Source organism: Liolophura sinensis, chromosome 6, assembly GCF_032854445.1.
Source record: "Liolophura sinensis isolate JHLJ2023 chromosome 6, CUHK_Ljap_v2, whole genome shotgun sequence".
Taxonomy (NCBI): domain Eukaryota; kingdom Metazoa; phylum Mollusca; class Polyplacophora; order Chitonida; family Chitonidae; genus Liolophura; species Liolophura sinensis.
Window position 1 is genome coordinate 74,850,183 of NC_088300.1, and position 26,051 is coordinate 74,876,233.

A 26,051-nucleotide genomic window follows, 5' to 3' on the forward strand; every position below is an offset into this window, starting at 1 on the left:
GCGCAATCCGTGGCTAGAGGATGTGTATTCATCGTGTTGAATGACACAATATCCACGTTGGATATATGAACTGTTGCAGTCAAAGCGCAACATGGATACATGATCTTATTATCGACAACTAGCATGGTACTATTTAATTCATTCACCTAGAAAATTCTTTTCGTTTATAAGTTCCATCATCACATAAAACTGATGAATCTTTCTCTTGCAGGAAGCTGTCCTAATTGCTAATTAGCCGTCCTATTTATACACTTTCTTAGTTCTTTATTGGTTTGTGGTGACCGAAATATATTGCGATTATTGACCCGGAACTGTCCAGTTTGGTTGACAGCTGGTATACGAATGTCGGTATTGACGCCTAGATAGGGAACGTGTTTGTCAAAGTTCACAACGGGTCGTCATGCATGATAGGTACTGTATCAGACTGACCTGTTGAGCCACCAAGAAGAACGTTGTTGATGCTAGATATGTTCATGCGGAACGATGCGAGTATAAAACTAGTCGACCCAAACCGCGTACTCTTGGGTTGTTTCTTTTATTACGTCGCTGTTTCTGTAAGCCTCATGTGCTCGTAAAGCAAAACGGTCGTTCATAAGCATAAATTGAAACCGACATGCTTCGGCGCAAAATGCTCCAAAGAAAGTATTAAGAATTTGGACATCTGCATGCAAAGGTTTTAGCAAGACAAAGGAGATATATGGGGTGCGTTTTCCCACACGATGGCGACTAGGTTCGAAGCCAGATTGATTATCGTTCTTTAGTAGTACACCAATAATGTGTAAACGTGTGACCCCAAGACGAGAATGAACAGTAGGCCTATAGCTTTGGCCCGAATTACCTTGGGCGGGATTTTATTTATTTATTTATTTGATTGCTGTTTTACGCCGTACTCAAGAATATTTCACTCATACGACGGCGGTCAGCATTATGGTGGGAGGAAACCCGGCACAGCTCGGGGGAAACCCACGACCATCCGCAGGTTGTTGACAGACCTTCCCACCTACGCCCGGAGAGGCAGTCATCATGAGCTGGACTTAAACTAACAGCGACCGCATTGGTGAGAGGCTCCTGTGTTAGACTGCGCTAACGCGCTATCGCGCTATCCAGCTGAGCCAAGGAGGCCCCTCTTGGGTGGGAATAGTTTTCCATTGGCAGATTGGACAACACAAATAACAATCAAAGCCAAGACTCAGTATTCGTGGATAAATGCAAATAAAGCACTAACGTGAAGTATATGTCAATTGAAACCCATTAAAACTGTGCACAAAAATGGTTGGATATATTTTTTATTTTCAACTCAGTGATATTCATTTGGAACTTTGCATTTTTGCGGTGACCTTTTCTGATCATATTGAGGCCAGTGACGTCACATCAGGTTTTCGCCACTTAGCACACACTGCTAGTTTTAATTTTTTTTCATTATAAATGCATGTACATGTATCTATGAGTACATTCGCCAAATGGACCTTGAAACGAACTGTTTCAAAGAAAAAAAATATTGATGTGATCACTTATACCCTTTTGGTCACTACAGACCGCCGTATAATCTCCTGTTCTAAACCCATTTCATTCGCTTGGCAAAATTATAAAACAATAAATCGAATTTTTCTGGACAGTATTTAATGGTCTTTCATCAGATATATACCGGTATTTCATTTGAGTGTTTTCTTTGCCTTTTGGTGCATGCATGGACACAGCTTTATTTTTGCCCCTGAAAAACACAATTAAAAAAAAAACTTTCTGCTAACGCATTGAAAATATCCCCCCCCTTCACCCCGGCAAAGCAATGAAAATGCAGATATATGAAATAATAATAATTTCTCATTGGCTACGAAGCATCGAAATATAATTTCTTCATTTTTTGTTCTTTATTTTTTTATTTTTTTCTGGTAAAAGAAGAAATTTTCAACAAATTCACTTGGGATTTGTCGGTAGGGCTATGGTTTACTCTGGGTGTTTTTTTTTATCTACTTGCGTAAATCTGACTACAGTCATTAGAGTAAAATATTCTCGAGTATTATATATTTGTATAATCTTAACATGCGAGGTATGAGCTTATGCGTGTACGTTACACAAACTCTCGGTTAATGTAAAGGTGAACCACCCAACAGCATCTACGGCTTGTTAAACTTTATTGGACCAACTCTTAACACATCAGAATATTTCAGCTTTTACTGTTGAATTGTGGGTACCTCAAACACATATTTTGAATGCTCTAATTTAACAACCCCATTTAGTTGTTGATTGTTGATACAACATAACGTTAACTTTTCCAAATTTTTACTTCTGCCATAAATAGTTCTGTAATATCTGCCCATGTGGATATTTGTCAGTTGTCATAAAAGGGCATGATTGAATCGGTCGGATTTAATAAGGGGTACTGAGGTAAAGAGATCAGATAGACTTTATTTATATTCCTTGGCATGCAATAACTGGCATCATAGCCATCATGTAAGTACCGGCCACGATACAGCGTAAGCATACAGTATATCATCCCAAGGTAAACCTTGAAGCCTCTATGGACACAGTATTTGGGGTTGGAAGGCTGCTCAAACTGACCAACTGCTTCCTTAATATCGAAAGCATAATTCAGGGGAAATTAAGGTTAAATAGGAGAAAGTCAATTTTCTTGATTTTTTTTTCAAGTCACAATATCTAATTTCAAAGTATGTTCAGTTTATTTACTTATGCTAATACAGACAGCAAAGCCCATTTACAGAGACGATAACAAAATGAATGGCAACAGATATGAATGACTAGAAATAAAAATGACAGTATACAGACGCATAACAACAGATACTGAAACTGTATAGAAAAATAATCAAATTTGTGAGTGCCAAAAGACACAAAAAACTGAATAAAGACATGTTAATAGAGCAAGTCTCAAAGTATGTCTTTAGTTAGGTCATTCCTATTGGTAATACCGGAAAATTCAGCTCATACTTCCTAGCAGCATTTGTTTTGTTATGAACATTTTGTTTGGATTCAAAATTTTTGCATTTCTCATATTGCGCACATGTTTTTGACCCACATGCGACGCAATCAAAAGTTCGAGAGTGATCTCCCTTGCTGAGAAATCGCTTGGATCCAGGGACAAAGTGGTTTGTTTACAAATGGCTGCTGTGTGTAGATCAAGGTAATGCTACGTTGACTTAGCTGTTTGTGACAACAATTCGACCTCAGAAAAGTGTTTTCGATTATGGTTAGGAATTTGAATGATTTGCGTTGAATATGTAAGCAAAGAATTACATGCCTCTATGGCAAATACACGCTAGATTTTGAACTTTTTGCGCATGTTAGTCGGATACGAAACAAGAACAAGAAATTAGTGGTCGAAGATAGTACCGTGATTTGCTCAGTGGATTTCAGATAGAAAATGACAGCATCTCTCCTCTTAAGTGTCGGCATCAAAGGTATCATTTTAAGGCTTCTATGTGGTTTTGAAAGTGCATTTGTAGTGGTCAATCTTTAAGTGAAATGCAGTACCAATATTCCAAATACATGCCTTTTTGATTCAGCTCGTGAGAGGATGGAAATCTTTCAGCTGTAGGAGCAGAATTGTAAATATAGTTGGCACGTTAGAGGATGTTAAGTGCGTTGAACCTGCTGTTCTAGGAGGAAAGATCAAAGCCGACATCAGTCATGTCTTTGAGAACGAGAATCCGTGGCTTCACAGCCTGGGTAAACATGAGGTTGCTTCCATACAGTCAGCTACTGAATAATGTGCTGATGGACATACTGACTGGGACAAACATGAAGGTGCTGATAGAGAGCATTACTGGACGAGAGTTACAACACCTGCAGAGCTTTGATGGGTAAAATAATCTTGCTAGAAATACTGTCGTATAAGTGCATTTCCTTTTTATTAATGAGAATTATGCTTTTAACTTTATTTATTTTGTTGTTTTTTTTTTGTCTAAATGTCAAGTCCAGTTACTTTTAAACATGCCTATTGACAGATTCATATTATGATTTAACAGTTTTGTGAAAGCATTGTTATTTGGTTGAATTTGTTTGCTGAGGTCAACATGTGGATAATGAAGTCAATACGATGTTATTTGGTGAGGAGTATAGGTGAAATACTCTGGTATGTTTATTTTGTATAAAGAGAAAATCTACCCCAGGCCGTCTGCTTAATGCTATTCTGTGTTTGCAGGTTGACAAAACAGCAGAGACTAACCAGGTTTGACTGGATTGTAGATGAGCTGAAGAAATGTAAAGTGATCCCTAAAGATGTGAATGTGGACAGCAGGCTGTGCGCTAATAGAAACGCTGACCAGGTGAGAAAAACTGTGGCTATGATTGCTTTACTCTGGCTTCACTGTACAATTCTATTATGTAAGCTTTTGTTGACCCATGTTCTGAAAACCATTATACATGTATTTTCATAATCAACACATCCCACTGATTTCATACCTGTCAACCCTTGTGTTTTTTAATTAAAAATCATATTCTCACAGTCAGAGTATTAAAATTTTTTTTTTTTTTTTTTGGCACGAAAATGTTTCATAATGTTATATGGTGATCTCAGCTCCCATAGTGATGAATGATGGTATGTATACTTGCCAGCAGAAACTTACGAAGTACAGTTAAAAATACATGAAACCATTTTTTCCCTAGACCCATCACCAGAAATTGGCCATGGACCCTGGTTGTTTGTGTTTCTCACTTCTTTAGTCCTGTCTGAGTTGACAGCTCTGTGATTTTATTAGATGTAGAAAAGAAGAGAAATTTCCATTCCTTTTCCTACTGCTTTCTGAATGAAGAATTAGACATGTAAAGTACATCCATGAGTACACTGATATGTCTTGGTACTGAATCCTACATGTTTCCAAGCAGTACCTCAGCTATTTTCTTCAACAAATACTTCAGGCAGCGGTTGTGTGGGTATAATTACACAGTTGCTTTATCAGCATGGAGCCTTTACACTAAGCTTAATAATAATAATAACAAGGCAACATATTTTTTAATTTCTGTGTTGGGGCACTAGTGTGAAGTACGATCATAGTAACATTAAACAGCTGATCATAGTGCAACATGTACATTGTCACAGTGTATCAGTTTGTACAGTAACATTGTGCTATCTTTTATATGATGAGTTAGGAAAAAAGATGTTAGACATCAATAAAATGATGTTATAGCCCTGCTGGTTGTTTTCCGGGTCCCCTTTCACTAAAGGTATCCCTATATAATAGTGGCTGTAATGAATGAATGCTTGGTGTTTAACATGGTAATAATGACTATGAGGCCTTTAATCTCACATGATGTATACTTTACACAGGTCTTCCACTTGCTATGGCGGCTCATCTGTTATGATATCTGGTTTGTGTGGGAGAGGTTGGAATACTTACAGCACAATGATGATGAGATCCTCACACAGGTCATCTTTAAGGTCAGTTTTTTCACCAGGTACTTGTAGATTTAGTGGAACTAATATCCATGTTATATCGCTACATAGTAGATGTTTAGTGCTGCATATTCACAGTTTATAGAATCCTAAGAAATAATTGCATTTCATTAAGTTTTTAAAGAGACTTATGTGCTTATTGCGGATGGCAAAAAAATTATGCTGCTAGATGTATTTTAAATTTCATCTGCGTAAGATAAGACTTCCTGATGTCCACTGACATGTATCTGACTTTGAGTAGACAATCATGGCTGAAGACCTTTTTTGAAAAGGTTACCTCCCCTTGAAGTGTAGATGATGGGACATGTTTAGTGAGCTTCAAATAGCAGACATAATATTGAGTTGTTATTTTGCAGCCTACCATGCAACTTCAGCTGTGCCATACAGATCATTGGGAATTACAAATACTTTATAACACATGGTGGATAGAAAGAAAGATCATATTTAATTTGGATTAGTAGACTTATAATTCAATATCAATCTGGCATATTGTTTACATGCACATGTGCAGTCCACAAGCAAACGTTGCATTGTTTGAATCTCTGTCTGCCTCATTTGTTTGTTAATTATCTTGTTAGAGGACATTTTATTTCTCTTAACTGAGAGATCGTGGAAAATACATGTTTAGGCCTAGGACAATTAATTAAGAATCAAATGCAATTGAAATTTATATTTAGATGAACCATCTCAAAAATTTTGAATTTCTTTCAGCAATATGGCCCTTTTTTTTGATGTAAGGTGAAACAGCACAAATATTAAAATATGACACCAATGAAAAAGGTATATACTAGTGTATATATGAGATAAAGAGGTTTTTTGAATACTTTCAGGCTTATAGACTATAGGACTGAAGGGATTGCTGTTGATTTGGCTGTTAGTTTCCTGGTTGATAGGATTTTTGTTCTCTGTGTTTCAGTGGACTCCAGATCCCCCTCCAGTCAAAAAGAAGAAAGCCAAAGCTAAAACCTCCTTACTGGCAGGCTTTGGCTCATCAGCCATGGTGGAAGAAGAACCAGTGAAGGTAGGCACAGTATGTAGAGAGCTAGGTGTTTAACAGACACACCAGGCTACGAATAGACAGTCTGTTGTCGGTTCACCTAACAGTCGGCTGAACCTTACTTATCTGTCAGTCTTCCTCAGTCACACTTGTAGTCTGTGATTCTTTTTTTGGTAAAGATATTTCTTTACACTATTAGACATTTCTTTCACAATTTGTAAATGCCTTATCTATAATAAGAAAGAGACCAAAGTTCAGTTTCCTTTTAGCAAAATAATATATGTTCATGTTTTCATGTTTCATGTTTCATGCAGCAGTTTCACTCACACTTTGTGTAGTTATAACTACATGTACATGTCACATTTATGCTGTGTTTTGGACTTCTGAATACTTAACATATATAACTGCACGTCAAGGGCTGTATTACAAGCCTAGTGAAGGACACCACTGAGCTAACAGTTGGCTCATGGCTTCTTATTGTTGATTTCATTTCAAAAGTTTATGTTGCATCGAATCATTGTATCAGTTTTTGAAAATGAAATAATAATATGTATACAATAATACATTTTGGTACCTCATCGCTGTACCAAATTATATTTGGTATTGGAATGTACCTAAGGACCAGATAGGTGTGTACTTGTTTTACAGCTTCAATACTTCCGGAATGCTTATAATTGTTTGAAAAAATCGCATGATTTTATTAGGGGCGTAAACCATTTAACTCAGAGATATTACTTCTATGCTTGTGAAACTAGATATAAGGAAGTGCCGATATTATCAAGACATTAATGCTCGAACTTTAATACAGAGACAGAAATTTTGTGTTCAGGTAAATTCTGGCTGATTTACGGTAGTTTAATAAGTGGTAGATGCCCGACTTGTTATTAAGACATCAATTCTTATGATCTCTAGGTGGAAATTGGATTTGCTGATCAGTGGGATAAATTCCCAGGAGAAGACTTTGTGAAGAAGTTCAAGACAAAATTCCGTGAAATTGACTCCATGCCAACTCCAGAAGAATGTATCATTGAGTTTGTTAAAACACAGCTCAAGGTACGTTCATATAAAATGTTTGTTGATCATACATGTACACATAAAATAATATTCCCACATGTTGAAAGGGATTATGCATGTCCTTGTTAACAGGGTCTTGTCTTGACATATCAGTCTGACTATCTGTATAGTGTCCCTTGTCTTAAATGAAGGAATGGTAGTGGTTTATCATTATTGTTTTAAAATGAGAGTCCAGACTGATGGAATTAAATCATTTTCATCTGTTTACATCCTCAGAAAACAAAAGAAGGAAAAAGATTGAGTGTTGAGGTAAGTTGTATCTGTATTTATAGAAAATATTCATTTTAAAACCCATAATATTAAACATATAATGGTGTGTGTAAATTTTTAAATTAAATTTGAGAAATGTTTTTTATCCATAATAACAGTAATAATAATACCTATTCACTGAATAGATAGATTGATTTCAACCAATTGTGAATTCAGAATAAAACATATCATCATTAATGAGTCAAATGTTTTTCGTATTTGTAGTCTATTGATGACTTGGCTGACAGCAGGGTGTTATGTGGCCTTATTAATTCATTTGTCCCAAACACTTTCAACACTGAGATGTTACTCAATGACAGGTAAATTCTATTTTATGCATCGTTTCTATTAAATTGAATTTTATTTAATTGACAGTCTGCATCAGCTATAAGGCTGGTAAAAAAAATGTGCAGGTGAGTTACTTGTCTTAAATGCACATAGTCTACATCAGATCACAGTTATATATACTGATGCAACTTTATTATGACGATATACTAGTATTCAATATTTCTTTGATGTTATTGCTTTCATATTGCTTTCAGCAAGAACAGAATCATTAGCAACATTGTCATGAGACAGTCAACAGAAAACTTATTGACATGTGATATAATAAGTGTTTTAGGTTCCACTTATGGGGATCTGCATAGTTCTTTTCCAATCACCTTTCATATAGCAAAACAATTGAAGTCTTTAAACCAACTGAAATTTCTCTGAATAGTGATAATATATGCACCTTTATAATATGAGGGGCCTCTGTGGCTGAGGGGGTTAGCACGTCAGCACGGTGCAATGACCCAGGTGCCTCTCACCAATGTAGTCGCTGTGAGATCAAGTCCAGCTCATGTTGGCTTCATCTCAGGCTGTAAGTGGGAAGGTCTGCCAGCAACCTGTGGATAGTCATGGGTTTCTCTGGGCTTTGCTCACTTTCCTCCCACCATAATGATGGCAGCCGTCGTGTGAGTGAAATATCCTTGAGTATGGCAATCAAATAAATCAAATAAATTATAATATGAAATAGCACATGGATGGTCATGGGATTCCTCCGGGCTATGCCCAGTTTCCTGCTACCACAATGCTGGCCGGGGTCATATAAGTGAAATATTCCTGAGTACAGCATTAACCACCAATCAAATAAATAAATAAATGGAATGGCACAAGATATATAAAATTCAAGATATATCTGTCAAATTATCTGTTACAAAATATTCCAGTAACAGAATACCTATGTACATCTTTTGAACAGGTGGACAATAAACCTGGTATTAAGGACTGTAGACAAGATGTTTCACCAAGAGTCTCCTTTTGATTCTGAAGATCTGGTTGAGGTAGGTGTTGGTAGGTAGGTCATAAAAAGGGAGACAAGTCATGTAGTCATAAAAGAAAATAAAACATACAGTGTATATTAATTATAAAGCATAATATGTGTAGTTTCTTTGGGCTGTTTTTACGGTATTGAGAAGGTATTGAGAAAGAAAAATGATTAATTAACCATTCAGTTAATCTTTTCGCTGATATTAATTTTGTCTTTCAGTGTAAGGTTTCCTACTTGTGTCAGGTACAAAGGCATTGGAAATGAAAAGTTATTAATTGGTTGCTTGATCTCTAAATAATACAATTTCATATACTTCTGTTTCATTATTAGTGGGTGATATACATTTTCACTTTTGTGTCTTGATTAACTTTTCAGGCAGACCCAATGTCAGTGTGTTCTTATTTCTGCTACTTCTTCATGGTTGCATTCAAGTTCCGACAGTGTAGTGCTGTAGTGAGGAGGATAGTGAGTGGCTTACTGTCTTCACTGACATGTTTTCTTCAGGTTTTAACTGCTTAGATACTTATGTCAATTACAAGTTTTCTATAAGCAGAATTATTTCTGTGACTGCATGTCATGGGAATTGTCAGGCATCTGATAAAGGGTGGCAATTGCCCTCAATAGCTTCACCAATAAACCTGCCCTTGTACCAGAGAAATATTCTTAAAACCCAAATCAAATGAATAAATAAATACAATTTATAGTGTATGTATTCATGAATGACTAAGGATATAAGTAGATGTTAAACATTTCATCCTGAATAGATTCATGTAAAGGTCTTTTGTAATGAATGTAACCAAATCAAGTATCAATATTGTGGAAACAAATGTTGGATATGAAATCTGTAGGTTTTATCTAACTTTTATACGATGAGAAGACTAAGTCTGAGTGCTATGTTATATACATGCACATGTATATGGATGCTGTGTGATGTTTACTGAGGTGAGTTACGTTAGCCGTGTTCTGTTTTGTCAGGACTGGTTGTATCGCTTGGTGAGAGAGTCCACTCATAACCTGGATCAGTTACCAGCTGTGGTGTCCACCAGAGAGGATATGGAGGCCAGACAAAGGCTCAAGCTGAACATTGACACGCACAGAGAAAGTAGGTTTTATGCTGATACAGTCTGTGTAGTTTTCTTTCCATTATCCCACTTCTGGGCTCATACATGTACACGTATATGAGAAGTAGGTCATCATCAAATATACAGGTGGTAAAGCTGTCTCCTTTATAGAAAAAGTTTGTCAAATACTTGATTAGATGCAGTCAAGTTAAAAATTAAATTATAGATTCTTTTTTTGAAATCATATAGTGTCCAGTTGTATATTTTCACATGCATATGTACATGTACATAGTTAATTGTTTGTTTGACAGCTATATCAAAGCTGGAGAATCGATTTGACATTGACTTCTGCAGAGAATGGATAACTTGGGTAGAACAGGTTCAGAAACAGGTATGATGCTGGAACAGTGTCAGGTTAATATGAAGACCCTTGGAGCTGTAGATAAATCAGAAATGGTATAAAACCTATAGAAGACAAACTTGTTAACTTTTTTTGAAGAATGTGGATATCTGGAAAATTTATCAAGCACATCTAGGAAAAAAAATTTATAAGCCTTTAATGTGAGAGAGTGTAATATAAATAATGAAAGTTATAAAATGACCATACATGTACCATCCTTGTCATGGCGGTTTCATTTTCTTTCCATTAAAAGAAAGTAAAAAACAATTACAAGAAAAAAAAAACATGTTTAGGATTAATAAGGCTGAATACTGGATTTTTTGAAACCTCCCACTTATTCAGATAAAAAACTTTGACAGTATTAGAATGTACATATACATGCATGTAATATGCTTTTCTCACGGTCATTAATTGAAAGCTGATCAAGATATTCATTGACCTTTGGTCTTCAGGTCCGTATTCAGATACAGGAGAAGATAAAGAAGAAGTTTGAGACAGTGGCAGTTCCACGTAATATGACCATCACAGACATCTGTCTGTCTATGCTCATCAACCTGGTAAGAGGAGGTCATCGGTTAATGGTTTGTGGATTGTTGGGGGATGGCCTGTGCAGGTCGGGAAAGGTTGATCCTATTATAGTTGTGTATGGTGATTGGTTGATTGATTGGTGTTATATGATGTACTCATGAATATGTCACTTATACGATGAGGACAAGCATAATCGCGTGAGAAAACAGGGCAGGGGCAGGGAGATGCCCATGGCCATCGTCAGGTTGGTGGCAGACCTTTACAGGTACTGTTGGAGAGCTGTGTGTGGTGAAGTTTGTGTTTAAGACCTAAGGAATGTTAGCAGATAACACTGTCGGGTATTTGTACTGATGAAGGTTGGTGGTTCACTCTGGCTTCCTGTAACCATCAACCAGTAATACTGCCATCATAGAACTGAAAAACACTTGTGAGTTCAAGTCGAGCTCATATTGGCTTCCTCGTCAGTCGTATGCACTCATGTAGGATAGCCTGCCAGCAGCCGGCAGATCATGGTGGGTTTCCCCTGGTTTTCTCCCACCATTATATGGCTGCCATCATGTAAGTGATATATTCTTGGGTATTGTGTAAAGCACCAATCAAATAAATGAAAACATTCTCGAGCATGGTATACATATAACCACCAGTCAGTCTATTAAAAACTGTTAGTGCTTTTAGTGGATTGCCTAATTTTGCTGCCTGACTAAAGCTTAGCTACCACGCTGGATCACACTGGATACAGTTTGAGTGAAAATGATTTTTGTCATTACTGAAAGTGAACTTTTACATACACATGGATGATGTTCTGACTGTAAGGTTTTCTCTGTAGCACTTGACAAACGGCTCGCCCTTCATCCAGTCCGATGGATCCAAGGAGACGATGACAGATGGGAAGAGGCTGGTACTGCTGGAGCGGGCCACGGGGGAGTTTAAAGAAGACTTCACCACCAAGTCTAAAGGTCAGTGGTGTTAAGCTATAATCGGTCAGTCATTCCAGAGCTGTAAGAGGAGTACTTTCACTAGTACACCACATTCATATTACCTGGATTGTGTAGAGCTGCTGTACTTGTAGGGTATGTGATATTCAGCGCCACTGTGTTTTATTTTGAATAGCACACTGTCCCTGGGCATGTATATACATGATAAATATATGGCTGAATGGAATATGCAGTGTATGTACACGGAGAATAATACAGGTTTTCTGAATGGTAGGAAAGTCATTTTTCTGAATTTGCATAAAGGAGATTTTCAACCTTTACAAATAATTAAGGTGAGCCAAGCTGATGTTATGAAAGCTACAAAAAGTTGACTTCATATTTCTCAGGGATATTTCTAATCACCCTTGACCCTCTAGTTGAAAGGTTTATCTATATTGCCAAAATACAAAAGAAAACGATAATCAAGGCAAGCACAATATGCCACCTACGGTATTTCATCCAAAATGCCCCAGCGCACAGTCCAAAATGACTGTCAGGTCATTTGGACTTGGACACCGCATTCACATGACACCGCTTTGTGATTTATTGCTTATCTGCTTAATGTTGAAAAACTTTGCCTTTTTGTGCATCAATTAGAATGTTTACCTTCAGTTTATTTTTCTCTTGTTTTTCTGAAGTTTCTATCAAGAAAGTATTACGCCTACCAGAAAGTGGTTTTTGTGAAATCATCCCTGAAAAGTATCCTCAGTATGAGGTAAGTTCTTGATGGTAATGAACGTGTGTAAAGGCTAGTCAGCAAAATACAATCATATGTTAACTCTACAGGTTATGGACAGTGGATTTGTGTACTTTTTATTTATTTTTACTTGAGCTTTTGTTCAAAATCTGACAGCTTTTTCTTTGATGGGTAAATCAAGACCAAATATATCCACAACATAATTTACATGTAAGTTTTCGGGTGTACCGTGTGTGTCATACCTCAAGTGTTGTAAATGATAAATTTATTTTCAGTTTTACTTTGAATGCCCAAGTCGTAACAGACAAGTAAAGGCCGGGACGTTGATTCTTTATCAAGTCTTCCCAGGGAACACTCTCACCTGGCAGAGAATGTTCCTAAGAGCTGCTAAAGAGAATGACTTTGACATGATAGAGAAGATGGTAACTTTCTTTAAGGACCAGAAAAGGTTTATCAACTGCCGTGAGCCCAAGACTCTGTTCACTGCTTTACACTGGGCCTGTCGCCATGGTAACAAGGTAGGTTTCAATGCTAAATGTACATGTACATATTGGGTAATTCTCCCTAACTTCACAGTTGCATAAATTCTGGTTTACAGTCAGTGAGATTTTTAGGAATTTTTCGTGTTGAGACCAAACATGATAGCTAGAAGTGCTGATGTTGTGACTTAGGGTGGCAAGTCAATGGATGATGATGATAGTCTTGTGATGGGCTGGCTTGGCCAGCACGACTGTACTCTCTTAACAGTAATTGTGTGAAGTACATGTACAGATATTCTCAACATGAATGGGTAGTGTTTTTCCTGAAAGACCTTAGTAGCCTGTACCTCAGTAGTTGTACATCATGTTAAGTCAGAGTGTTGCCTTTTGTACTGGACATGGACTCAGCAGTGTGACTGTGATCTTGTGCAACATTCTCCACTATTGCTTATTCACTTCTGCTGATGAATGGAAGCCTTAATCAAAAAAAGAAAACAGTGTTTCATATGTTTTTTCAGCATTAGGTCTGAGCATTTTAGTGAGATGCACAGCCAAAACTCCCCAAACTTTCATCTCAGCAAGGCTAGAGAAAATAATTAAGGGTATTAATAAATTAGAAAGTACTAGCTGTGATTTACATGTAAACGCTGAATGATCAGTTTGAAGTATCACAATATATGTGCCAAAATATGTGGGTAAGTACACTTGGGGCGTATTCCTCTGTTCCACCGGGCCTGTGCATCATTTCATCAGAATATCTGAGTAAGCATAGTTGAGGAGTAATTCTTTGTTCCAGCCCACCTGTGCATCATTTCACCAGCCTGTTTTAAGTCATAAATGTTAAATCATAAGCCTTGAGTCAGAAGTTGTAATTGTTGGTACGTAATAAGGCTGGTGTATTAAACGGGGACTCTTACTTGATTTTATAGGATGTAGCTGCTTACCTTCTGGAGAATGGGGCAGATATGGAGGCCAGGAATGCCTTCAAGTGTACACCAATATTCAGTGCTGTAGAGGGACTTCACAGAGACATCTGTCATGTAAGTGTCTGCATTCACATGTCATAATGCACTGTAATGCAATGTTTCACTGCTGTGTAGGTTATTATGTCCACACTACTGATAGACCAGCTATGCTACATGTATGTTTTCATTCTATACCAAACCATGTCAGTGGTGTCAACAATGTGTCATTTGTCAGCTGAGCTGGCCAGACATTAACAGTATTGTTAAGGTACATGTATGTGTGTATGTATGCTTGAGGTTTAATGTTGCATATTGTTAATAAAGTAACTGAAACTAAAATAGCCTGGTTACCTCATTTTCTTTCTTCATAGCAGCTTAACAGGGTAATCATGTGGATTAATAAAAATGTACACTAAATATACAGAGAATAATTGTTATGTTTCTGCTGTCAGTTGTTGGTGGAATGGGGCTGTGACATGCATGTGACGAATATCAAAGGCCAGACGCCCGTGGAAACTGTGAAGAATGATGAGTTCAGAGTGTTCTTAGTGGGTGAGCAACTTTGTGATGGCTGCATTGAGTGTATAAAATAAATATACAAGTGTATGTTTCCAGAGTAATTATGCATCATCTTAGTTTATCAAAGTTACATTTATAGTAATCAATCTTGTATATGTCCTACAGTCTGAACAAGCATACATGTATGTATATCTATTGTGCACATGTATAGTGACTTCATTATTCTGAGAAAGGTCTTTTGTGATTGTACCAGTATACAATTCATGTCTGCCATTGCCTTTTGACAGCTTGAACAGTGTAATTATGTATAATTTGCATATTTAATCAGTGGAATTTATTACAAGCGGAGGTTAATCCATTACAGGTGTGCTCCCTCTCTCAGTATGGATATCAGATATGTGTATTGTGTAATGTCCTACTTTCAGAGCTGTACAACCATTACACTCTGTCTGTTCCTAAAATCATGGAGGGTAATGTTGGCCTGCTGGAGGATCTGGTCACTGCTCATAAGACAGGACTGCTGGGATTTGCCAGCCTCAACAGCAGGTAATCGATCAGACTGGGTTCAGTGAAGTCAGTGGCTGCAATCTTGCTCTCACTGGTCTGGTTGTAGCTTTAAGTGAAGATGATTACAAGATATCTGGCCCACAAACCTGAGTTTAGCCAAAATGAGTAAGATTCTGTCTCTTTGGGATGCTGACTCAATGCAGCTTCTATTTTCCCTTTTCGTCAGGTATCAGGTGGTTAATTCTGACTCACTCTCCATTATGTTTATTTTACACTTTTTACTTGGAATGATCGAAATAATTTTAGGATATGGCAGACTTAATGCATACTTTTTGCTTAAAGTAATTTTAAGATCCATATTAAAGGTTCAGACTAGGAGGAAAAGATACATGCTGGTAATCTTAATTGGAGAAGATATGTGCTATTTTACATCTGTTTGGCAATCACATTATTAAATATTGTTATAATTTCCAAATGTTTCTGTTTTTGTATGCTACATGTCTTTGTATGTTGAATTATACCCTATAACGGTGTCTGTTCTGTTTCAGATGTATCAATGGCAGTACCCTGCTTCACACAGCAGCCTATTTTGGTCAGGAGAACGTGGTGAAGGATCTACTGCAGCTGAGGGTGGATCCCAACCTGCTGGACTATAAGCAGTCTACTCCTGTACACAGAGCCAGAGATCCCCACACCTTGAAGGTACGTGCTTACAGGTGAGACTAGAGATCCCCACACCTTGAAGGTACGTGCTTACAGGTGAGACTAGAGATCCCCACACCTTGAAGGTACGTGCTTACAGGTGAGACTAGAGATCCCCACACCTTGAAGGTACGTGCTTACAGGTGAGGCTAGCGACCCCCACGCTCTGAAGGTACGTGCTTACAGGTGAGACTAGAGATCCCCACGCTCTGAAGGTACGTGCTCACAAGTGAGACTAGAGATCCCCACACCCTTAAGGTACGTGCTCACAGGTGAGGCTAGAGATCCCCACACCCTGAAGTCACATGCTTACAAGGGTTTCCAGAAATCCGTACAGCCAAGGATCCCCACACCCACAAGGTACATGATATCAGGGAGGCCAGAGATCCCCACACTCTGAAGGTATGTGCTCAGAGGTAAGGTTAAGGCTCCCCACACCCTGAGGGTACAGGCTCACAGGTGAGGCTAGCGACCCCCACACCCTGAAGGTACGTGCTCACAGGTGAGACTAGAGACCCCCACACCCTGAAGTCACATGCTTACAGGGGTTTCCAGAAATCCGTACAGCCAAGGATCCCCACACCCACAAGGTACATGATATCAGGGAGGCCAGAGATCCCCACACCCTCCAGGTATGTGGTTACAGAGAATGTCAGAGATCTCCACACTCTAAAGGTACATGATTACAACTGATGTCAGAGAACCACACAGCCTGAAGGTACCAGGTTACTGGGGATGTCAGAGATCTCTACACTCTGAAGGTATGTAGTTACTGGGGATGCCAGAGATCCACTCACCCTGAAGGTATCTGGTTACTGGGGATGTCAGAGATCTCCACACCCTGAAGGTACTGGATTACAGGGGTTTCCCCGAGATCTGTACAGCCTGAAGATACATCACATTATACCTACATTTACAGAACACGTACCTAATGAAAACTGTGGTTTACTGTGCAGGTGTATTTGCTAATAAATTGCACAGGATCTACCTAATTGGATTTTTATGGTCACTTTGACCTAACCACTTTCATGTATAAGTGTGTGTATTAAAAGCAACTTGTTTTGTGTAAAGCAGCAAGCATCAGCCTGTATATAAACCATTCATATATGAGATTCACTACAACAGTATTGTGATAACTTCATCATGCTTTGTGAATTGATGATAATGATATGTGCTGGAAGGAAGTAACAGTTTAATTGTAGACAAAATGTTGAGCAAACCAAAATACAATAAAATGTTTTTAATTTAATCATGCATATAAAAATTACCTGGAAGAGGCCTGGGTATTGTTGACTGTGAAGTTGTAGGGATGCCTATGTATGGATGACTGTTGTTGTTGTAGGCATTGCTGGACAGCGGAGGTCGTGTTGACACTGAGGACTCTGAGGGTAATACCCCGCTTCACGTGAAGTGTTATGGGGAGACTGGAGAGGACACAGCGGTGGAATGTATAGAACTGCTGCTCGACCGTGGGGCTTCCCTCACCCACAGGAACAAACGGGTCAGTTGACAAGTCAAAATGTCAAGTCCAACTGATTTTGTCTAATAATTTTTAGCACTGATCTTATCAAATACAGAAGGGATTTTTAAGCTGAAGTATTTTGAGGCTATTTGAAAGAGGATGTGAAAGATATAATGTCTCTTCTGTTTGATTTCTGTTGTGTTGTATTTCATTGAAAAGTTAATACATGCTGGCTTCCTCTGTTGGCAGATGTACATGGGAAGGTTGGCAGCAACTTGCAGATGGTCATGGGTTTCCCCCAGGCTCTGCTCTGTTTCCCTCTGCCATAATACTGGCTGCCGTCATATAAGTGAAATATTCTTGAGTATGGCATAAAGCACCAATCAAATAAATAAATAAATTACATTTTGTAATAAAAATATTAGACTTTAAAATATCATTACTTTTAAAATTATTATTATCATCAAGACTAAGACTTCTAGGAGGCTTGTTAAGTGCTGTTTATAGTTTATTAATTAGCTTGATCCCAGTGTCAATATGCCTTTACACAAGATGTGGGTTTGTGTTATTACCTTTGGGTAGAATGTTGTCTGCTGTGCTGATTGTATGCTGTGTGTTGTCCGCTGTGCTGATTGTGAACTGCGTGTTGTCCGCTGTGCTGATTGTGAACTGCGTGTTGTCTGCTGTGCTGATTGTGTGCTGCATGTTGTCTGCTGTGCTGATTGTGTGCTGCGTGTTGTCTGCTGTGCTGATTGTGAACTGCATGTTGTCTGCTGTGCTGATTGTGTGCTGCATGTTGTCTGCTGTGCTGATTGTGTGCTGCGTGTTGTCTGCTGTGCTGATTGTGAACTGTGTGTTGTCTGCTGTGCTGATGGTGAACTGCGTGTTGTCTGCTATGCTGATTGTGAACTGCGTGTTGGCTGCTGTGCTGATTGTGTGCTGCGTGTTGTCTGCTGTGCTGATGGTGAACTGCGTGTTGTCTGCTATGCTGATTGTGAACTGCGTGTTGGCTGCTGTGCTGATTGTGTGCTGTGTGTTGTCTGCTGTGCTGATTGTGAACTGCGTGTTGTCTGCTGTGCTGATTGTTAACTGCGTGTTGTTTGCTGTGCTGATTGTGTGCTGCGTGTTGTCTGCTGTGCTGATTGTGAACTGTATGTTGTTTGCTGTGCTGATTGTGTGCTGCGTGTTGTCTGCTGTGCTGATTGTGTGCTGCGTGTTGTCTGCTGTGCTGATTGTGAACTTTATGTTGTCTGCTGTGCTGATTGTGAACTGCATGTTGTCCGCTGTGCTGATTGTGAACTGCATGTTGTCTGCTGTGCTGATTGTGTGCTGATTGTGTGCTGCGTGTTGTCTGCTGTGCTAATTGTGAACTGCATGTTGTCCGCTGTGCTGATTGTGAACTGCGTGTTGTCTGCTGTGCTGATTGTGTGCTGCGTGTTGTCTGCTGTGCTGATTGTGAACTGCGTGTTTGCTGTGCTGATTGTGAACTGCGTGTTGTCTGCTGTGGTGATTGTGAAATGCGTGTTGTTTGCTGTGCTGATTGTGTGCTGCGTGTTGTCTGCTGTACTGATTGTGAACTGCATGTTGTCTGCTGTGCTGATTGTGAACTGCGTGCTGTCTGCTATGCTGATTGTGAACTGCATGTTGGCTGCTGTGCTGATTGTGTGCTGCGTGTTGTCTGCTGTGCTGATTGTGTGCTGGGTGTTGTCTGCTGTGGTGATTGTGAACTGCGTGTTGTCTGCTGTGGTGATTGTGTGCTGCGTGTTGTCCGCTGTGCTGATTGCGAGCTGCGTGTTGTCTGCTGTGGTGATTGTTAACTGCGTGTTGTCTGCTGTGCTGATTGTGTGCTGCGTGTTGTCTGCTGTGCTGATTGTGTGCTGTATGTTGTTCGCTGTGCTGATTGTGAAATGCGTGTTGTCTGCTGTGCTGATTGTGAACTGCGTGTTGTCTGCTGTGCTGATTGTGTGCTGCATGTTGTCTACTATGCTGATTGTGTGCTGCGTGTTGTCTGCTGTGCTGATTGTGAAATGCGTGTTGTCTGCTGTGCTGATTGTGAAATGTGTGTTGTCTGCTGTGCTGATTGTGAAATGCGTGTTGTCTGCTGTGCTGATTGTGAACTGCATGTTGTCTGCTGTGCTGATTGTGTGCTGTATGTTGTCTGCTGTGCTGATTGTGTGCTGTGTCTTGTCTGCTGTGCTGATTGTGTGCTGCATGTTGTCCGCTGTGCTGATTGTGTGCTGCGTGTTGTCTGCTGTGGTGATTGTGTGCTGTGTGTTGTCTGCTATGCTGATTGTGCGCTGCATGTTGTCCGCTGTGGTGATTGTGAACTGTGTGCTGTCTGCTGTGCTGATTGTGTGCTGCGTGTTGTCTGCTATGCTGATTGCGAGCTGCGTGTTGTCTGCTGTGCTGATGGTGAACTTCGTGTTGTCTGCTGTGCTGATTGTGAACTTCGTGTTATCTGCTGTGCTGATTGTGTGCTGCGTGTTGTCTGCTGTGCTGATTGTGAACTGCTCTGCTGATTGTGGGCTGTATGTTTTCTGCTGTGCTGATTGTGTGCTGAATGTTATCTGCTGTGCTGATTATGTACTGTATGTTTTTTGCTGTGCTGACTGTGCACTGCCTGTTGCCAGGGCCTGATGGCGATCCACTGCTGTGCTATGCAAGGCCGTGTGGACGGTATACAGCTCCTGCTGCAGTATGATGACTGCAATGAGATCATCCACTCTCTGAACACGGAGGACAACAAACAGCCCCCCAGCGTCCTCCACCTCGCCCTGGCAAATGACTACACCATCTGTGCTCAGTGGTAAATGACAGAGCTGTCTGCCCACATTGTAAATAGAAAACTACAAATCAGAACTTCAGATTTATACTTTACATGTGCAAATGTATGCCACAGAGTATTAAACTGCAAAGTTTTAAACCAGGTTTATTTGGGAACAATATGGATTTAATAATCAGTATTAATCATACCCAAGAAGGCAAAGAATGTGGATGTAGTTTTGGGTCTATGGTACCAAATGTGTACTTATAATGAATTTTAATCAATTTTTCACATCTTTAATCTGAAGACATTTTTATTCAGGATGATGTTAGCAGATCCAGTGGAGTTACATGTGGTGTTATTTGCTGCTGACATCTGTTGTTTGTTCCAGGTTGATAGACAGTGGCTTCTGTTTTAAGGAAGGGGAACCAGATCACCTGCTGAGGAGGATTCTCACAGAACAGATTACAGTGTGAGTACCTGCATGGATACATATGTACAGCCTGATAGGTGTAATAATGAGCTTCCAACAGTAGCTCCCAGGAGGTCATTAGATCAAAGATAGTCAAGGACCAATGAGGTGGGGTGTTCAAATCCATCTCTTGATGACCTGATGGGAGTTTCATCAGTTATTTGTTGTTATGAGAAAATTCAGTGGTGTCCTAGCTTCAGCCCGGATAAATCTTGATGCCTGTGGTTGTGAAAGTGCAAGACTCTCAAGAATATTACACCATGTAATTAAATCATTTGTTTAATATATACACACTTAATTTACAGAATGGATCGAGAACAATTATTGATGCTTGTTTTAAATCATACATTTAATAATTCACACATGAAATTTTGAATATGTTTTAAAGGAAACACTGCCACCTATCCTTATATCTTTTATTTTCCTCTCACAAAATATTATGGTTTTATAATAGTATTTTCAGGTTATATAGATAGTACTTGTCTTGGGTTTTACTTTATGAAATTTGACATTGACCAGTTGTACCTGTATGGGTGGCATGATTTTGTCATTGTGATTTTCCTACCTGTTCATTCCAGCTCTCACAGAGTAGATGTCATTAACTTTCTGTTGACGAATGGAGCTGATCCAAACCCACGCTACCCTGGAGGCAACACGTACACTTATTTTCAAATATTTAAACTACTTGTATTATACTGCAAGGTTTCTGTGATTTTCACATTTTGTTACACTAATGGCAGTTCAAGTGACAGTTTCCATTTAATGCCCACATGTGTTTGTAAATGTGTTTTATGATTTACATCCAAAAATGATTAAGTTGTTTTTGTTACTGCCTGCCTTAGCAATGCAGAATGAAAAGATACCGTATTATATATTATCAATAATTTCAATATGACATGACCAATATTAAAGATATCAGTTAATTTTCATTGTTAATTGGAACTTTGTAAGTTAATCATATATTAAGTGAATGAAAAATACATACATTACAAATGCACCATACATCTGCCTGGTTAAGGGGGTGGAGGTGGGGGTGGGGTGGGGGCACCATATGACTGCCTGGTTAAGGGGAGGGGGTTGCACCATACGACTGCCTGGTTAAGGGGGGAGGGTTGCACCATTCGACTGCCTGGTTAAGGGGAGTGGGTTGCACCGTACGGCTGCCTGGTTAAGGGGAGGGGGTTGCACCATACGACTGCCTGGTTAAGGGGAGGGGATTGCACCATATGACTGCCTGGTTAAGGGGGTGGGGTGCACCATACGACTTCCTGGTTAAGGGGGTGGGGTGCACCATACGACTGCCTGGTTAAGGGGAGGTGGTTGCACCATACAACTGCCTGGTTAAGGGGAGGGGGTTGCACCGTACGACTGCCTGGTTAAGGGGAAGGGGTTTGCACCATACGACTGCCTGGTTAAGGGGAGGGGATTGCACCATATGACTGCCTGGTTAAGGGGAGGAGGTTGCACCATACGACTGCCTGGTATAGGAGTAGGGGTTGCACCATACGACTGCCTGGTTAAGGGGAGGGGGTTGCACCATATGACTGCCTGGTTAAGGGGAGCGGGTTGCACCATACGACTGCCTGGTTAAGGGGAGGGGGTTGCACCATATGACTGCCTGGTTAAGGGGAGCGGGTTGCACCATACGACTGCCTGGTTATGGGGAGGGGGGTGTCAAAAAAATACAAAACAGTGTCATGTTACATGAAATTCTGTTGACTGTTTCAGTTGTTTACATTATGCATCCAGTATGAGTGGGGGGACAGAGATCCTGGAGTTATTGCTATCTTATGGAGCAGAGATTGACACCCCCAATAACGAAGGCTGCACCCCTTTGTTCTTTGCCACTAAGTCCAACAATCAGTTAGCTGCATGCATATTACTGGCTCATGGGGCAAACATGAAGTTCAAAAATGGCAGTGGTAAGCCTTAATTCATGTCTAATCCTACAGTTTCATTAAGAATGATCCAGAATTATATTGTTTACCTGGGTATCGTCTTACAGAAAATTAAATCATTTGTTACTACATGTACACGTGTTATTTTCCGTGTAATATTACACAGACCACTGTGTAGTAATGCAACAGTTCTGTATAAGCTAGAGTACGGTAATGTAATTTCTAATGTCACATATTGACTGTGTATATGTCACAGATTTAGCAAAAAATGATTTTAGATTACATATGCTTTCTGCTATACTATATGTAACATGCTTTGTGTTTTACCTGTGAAGGTGTCACAGCATTTGATCACATCGCAGACTTTGAAGAGTGGGTGGACTCTGGGTACTTCACTGATGAGGTCAAGGCTAGACTCAAAGGTAACACAGAGTTATCTCCAAAGGACGTCTACAAATAGGTCACTGTTTATTATCAGGCCAGTGTGGACATACAGCATAAACCCATCTTATTTTAAACATTTCCACTTAAAGCAATAGACTCACATGTTGCCATGAGTATAAATGTGGATTGAGCAGGTTTTCATTGGAATTCTGAAAATTGTTCACATGAAAATGTTGTTCAGAAATTCAGCTGTTTCTGTGCTCTGATCTTGGCATCTTTTGGCTATGGGTTGTCAAAATAAGAATAAGCCTTTATCGTTCCATAAATAGTATTGTACTACTTATACATGTATATGTTTTGTATTATGTTTGCGATTGTTTGACCGTTCCCTGATGCTTAACCAAATGCTTTCTGCCTTTACTACATGTAGCTTACAGCCTGAAGCATGCTCGGGATCTCATCCGTGCTATAACAAAGAAAGTGAAGGGCAGTGAGCGACGTGGACAGAGGAACACTGTGTGGGATAAAGCAAGCACTTCTAGTTCAGCGGGAAGCTCCCAGCAGGCCATAGGTTGGCACAGAGACCTGGGTCCCAAAACCACAGCACTCCCTCTCCCATCCTCAACAAAAAGCGCCATCTGGTCTCTGCCTGCAGCACCTGGAACACACCTACCTCCCCTGAAGTGTATAGGTGAGGGGTAAAGAAAACTGAAATACAATGTGAGTCAGTCTGGTAACAAATTAATTTGAGCCTGGTCTGAATGTTAGCCATTAACATATGGAAATGTGTGTCTGCCAAAATCCACCTCATGTACATGACCCACAGAGGCTTCCAGCTGAGGAATGGAGGACAGATATAACCATCACTGCACCCAAGAAAGAAGTGTACCATTACCAGTAAAACACATGCAGTAACATGGACAACAGTAACAAGCTTGACGCCTACAAGTACAGTTTAGGTGAGATTGCAGCAGTGCAATCCATGCTTCACAATGATGGGGTTTTAGAGGGCATTAAACATTATACTTGTAGTTATGCTGCTTAGAAACATTGCTGAGTGTGAACCACTGAGTATACACCACTTCTGCTTGATTGTCCTCTCAGTATTGTGATATTTACTGATATCATGAGGTACTCCCAGTATTTTGAACTGGTGAATTGTGATCAATTTCTATGTATGATTGCTGCATTTGAGCGTGTGGATTGTTCATTGCTTACATGTATATGTATATATCCCACAACCTACCAGTTAAATGTGTGCTTTTAGTATTCCACGCTTATATGTACATGTGCATTAGGAAGTGTCGACCATGTGTTGGGGTACAGTAGATTCTGTCTTGCTCTCTGGGTCAGTCAAGGTCAGGTATAAACCTGACTGGATTTGCGCAGGTGGAAGTCATATAATCTCTAGAACAGCATACAATGGTGTTAGTTACACATCAGGGTAAATGTATGTATTTTTTGTGATACATTTTATAGTATGTTTTTTTATGAACATATGGATACCATGCAAACTGCTGATGAACTCTTATGTTTTTAAAAGATTAAAGCATGCTTGTGCAGATATGTCCCAAATATTTTATCACAGAAGGCACAGAATGATGAATTTTATATGGAATATAAATATTATGTTATTATATACTGTTTGATTGTTTGTTATGGACGCTTTAAGTTATGTATTTAAGCTGATGTGTTGATTTCTGCCAAAATATTCAACTCATTGCTCTATCCATGTTTACATTTCCTGTCAAAATGATGTAAAATTTACAGCTGAGCTAAATGTATAATGTATGAAGTGTCTTATTACTTACAAATGCTGCTGTGTAATATAAAAATAATGTGTTTGATAATTGTGAAAATACAAAAAATGGTAATGGTTCAATTATGTTCCAATTTGTCAAAACCACTGTAGTCAAAACAAATGTTTGCAATGTTTCTTATCCTGCAATATGATCTACCTGATGTGCTAGATTGTTGTTGTCTCTTAATATCACTGATCGTCCACATTAGCACATGTATATCATAAAAATCTGTGATATTTTATTTATGTATACATACTGTTTGTAGGTATGTGAAAGTATTTATATTTACACCAAATATTAGGATGTTTTTTCAAATATTATTATTATTACTATGATGTGTAATAATTATAACTAATTTGGCTGTATTTAAATAAAACAATAACAAAGTATTGGGATGAACATATTGCTTTTAAAATAATTTAAGTTTTATAACTTTGACAGCCTGTTACACAGACAAGTCTCTCGTACAGGCTGCTACCTCTGAGTCAGGGACGAAGATAAACACAAAGGAGAGCGGAGGAAGAATGACTTCTGGGGCGGGTTGGATAGCCTGGGACAAGGGAGGTAACTCGCCGGAGGTCATCTCCGCTAATGTGCCATACAGATTTACTTTCCAGAAACATACCAGTTCATTCAGCACTAAGGAAACACCATTTTTGGAGGTAATCAAGGTTACATAGCTTCTTTCCCACCAGTGTTTAAGGCTTTTATTCAAATTTGCCATTGCCAGGAGAAGATACAATGAAGTACCGACATACGCCCCTAAAGCAGCCCATAAAAGATTGATGGCAACTTTGTAGACCAGAAACAGGCACTGATAAGCTGAAAATATGCGCTGTCAAGACATGAAGTGTTAAACTGATCCTGCACTGCAACTGAACTGTCGATAGCTGTAAACGAACGTGTGGCGATGGGAGAACCACCTAAACAAAGTCACTGGTCTTTCCCAACCTGAGCATTCTTGCTTAAACATCAGTGAAACTCAAAACAATGGGTTAATATTAATTGTTACAAAAGTGGCAATGTTTAGTCACCTTACCTTACCTTTCTTTGCCCGATTCGATAAATATACATAACGTCCTTCTGGGGCTTACTGAGAACAGCTTACCTAATGCAGGTAGACCCTGAGTTTCTCCTATATTTGTCCTATACTCAGAACAACTCACTTACGGCTGGTACAGTGACTGTAGACCCTGAGTTTCTCCTGTGATGTCCTGTACTCAGAACAACTCACCTACTGCTGGTACAGTGACTGTAAACGCTGAATTTCTCTTGTGATGTCATGTACTCAGAACAACTCGCCTACTGCTGGTACAGTGACTGTAGACCCTAAGTTTGTCCTATGTTTGTCCTGCACCCAGAACAACTCACCTGCTATTGGTACTGTGACTTCAAACG

At 39.3% G+C, this 26,051-nt stretch overlaps 1 protein-coding gene across 1 annotated transcript; it reads left to right on the forward strand.

Moving 5' to 3' along the window:
- The first annotated feature begins 3,539 nt into the window (after positions 1–3,539).
- LOC135468305 (uncharacterized) lies at positions 3,540–24,938 on the forward strand. Its single transcript, XM_064746486.1, has 26 exons — positions 3,540–3,815; positions 4,157–4,280; positions 5,282–5,392; positions 6,324–6,428; positions 7,317–7,457; positions 7,695–7,727; positions 7,953–8,047; positions 8,971–9,052; positions 9,415–9,504; positions 10,015–10,141; positions 10,412–10,491; positions 10,953–11,057; positions 11,855–11,984; positions 12,641–12,717; positions 12,975–13,217; positions 14,108–14,218; positions 14,596–14,695; positions 15,088–15,208; positions 15,718–15,871; positions 17,214–17,372; positions 19,964–20,139; positions 20,489–20,569; positions 21,148–21,225; positions 22,298–22,491; positions 22,803–22,889; positions 23,282–24,938. Exons 1-26 carry the CDS (start codon positions 3,643–3,645, stop codon positions 23,551–23,553), a joined length of 3,249 nt encoding a protein of 1,082 aa, XP_064602556.1. The 5' UTR covers positions 3,540–3,642; the 3' UTR covers positions 23,554–24,938.
- The last annotated feature ends 1,113 nt before the right edge of the window (positions 24,939–26,051 follow it).

Bases quoted from the DNA above. Each gene is read 5' to 3' on its own strand.
- LOC135468305 (XM_064746486.1), top strand. From the start codon at position 3,643: ATGTCTTTGAGAACGAGAATCCGTGGCTTCACAGCCTGGGTAAACATG. The intron at 10,142-10,411 runs GTAGGTTTTATG...TTTGTTTGACAG, and splicing joins CATTGACACGCACAGAGAAA to CTATATCAAAGCTGGAGAAT. The intron at 14,696-15,087 runs GTGAGCAACTTT...TCCTACTTTCAG, and splicing joins GTTCAGAGTGTTCTTAGTGG to AGCTGTACAACCATTACACT.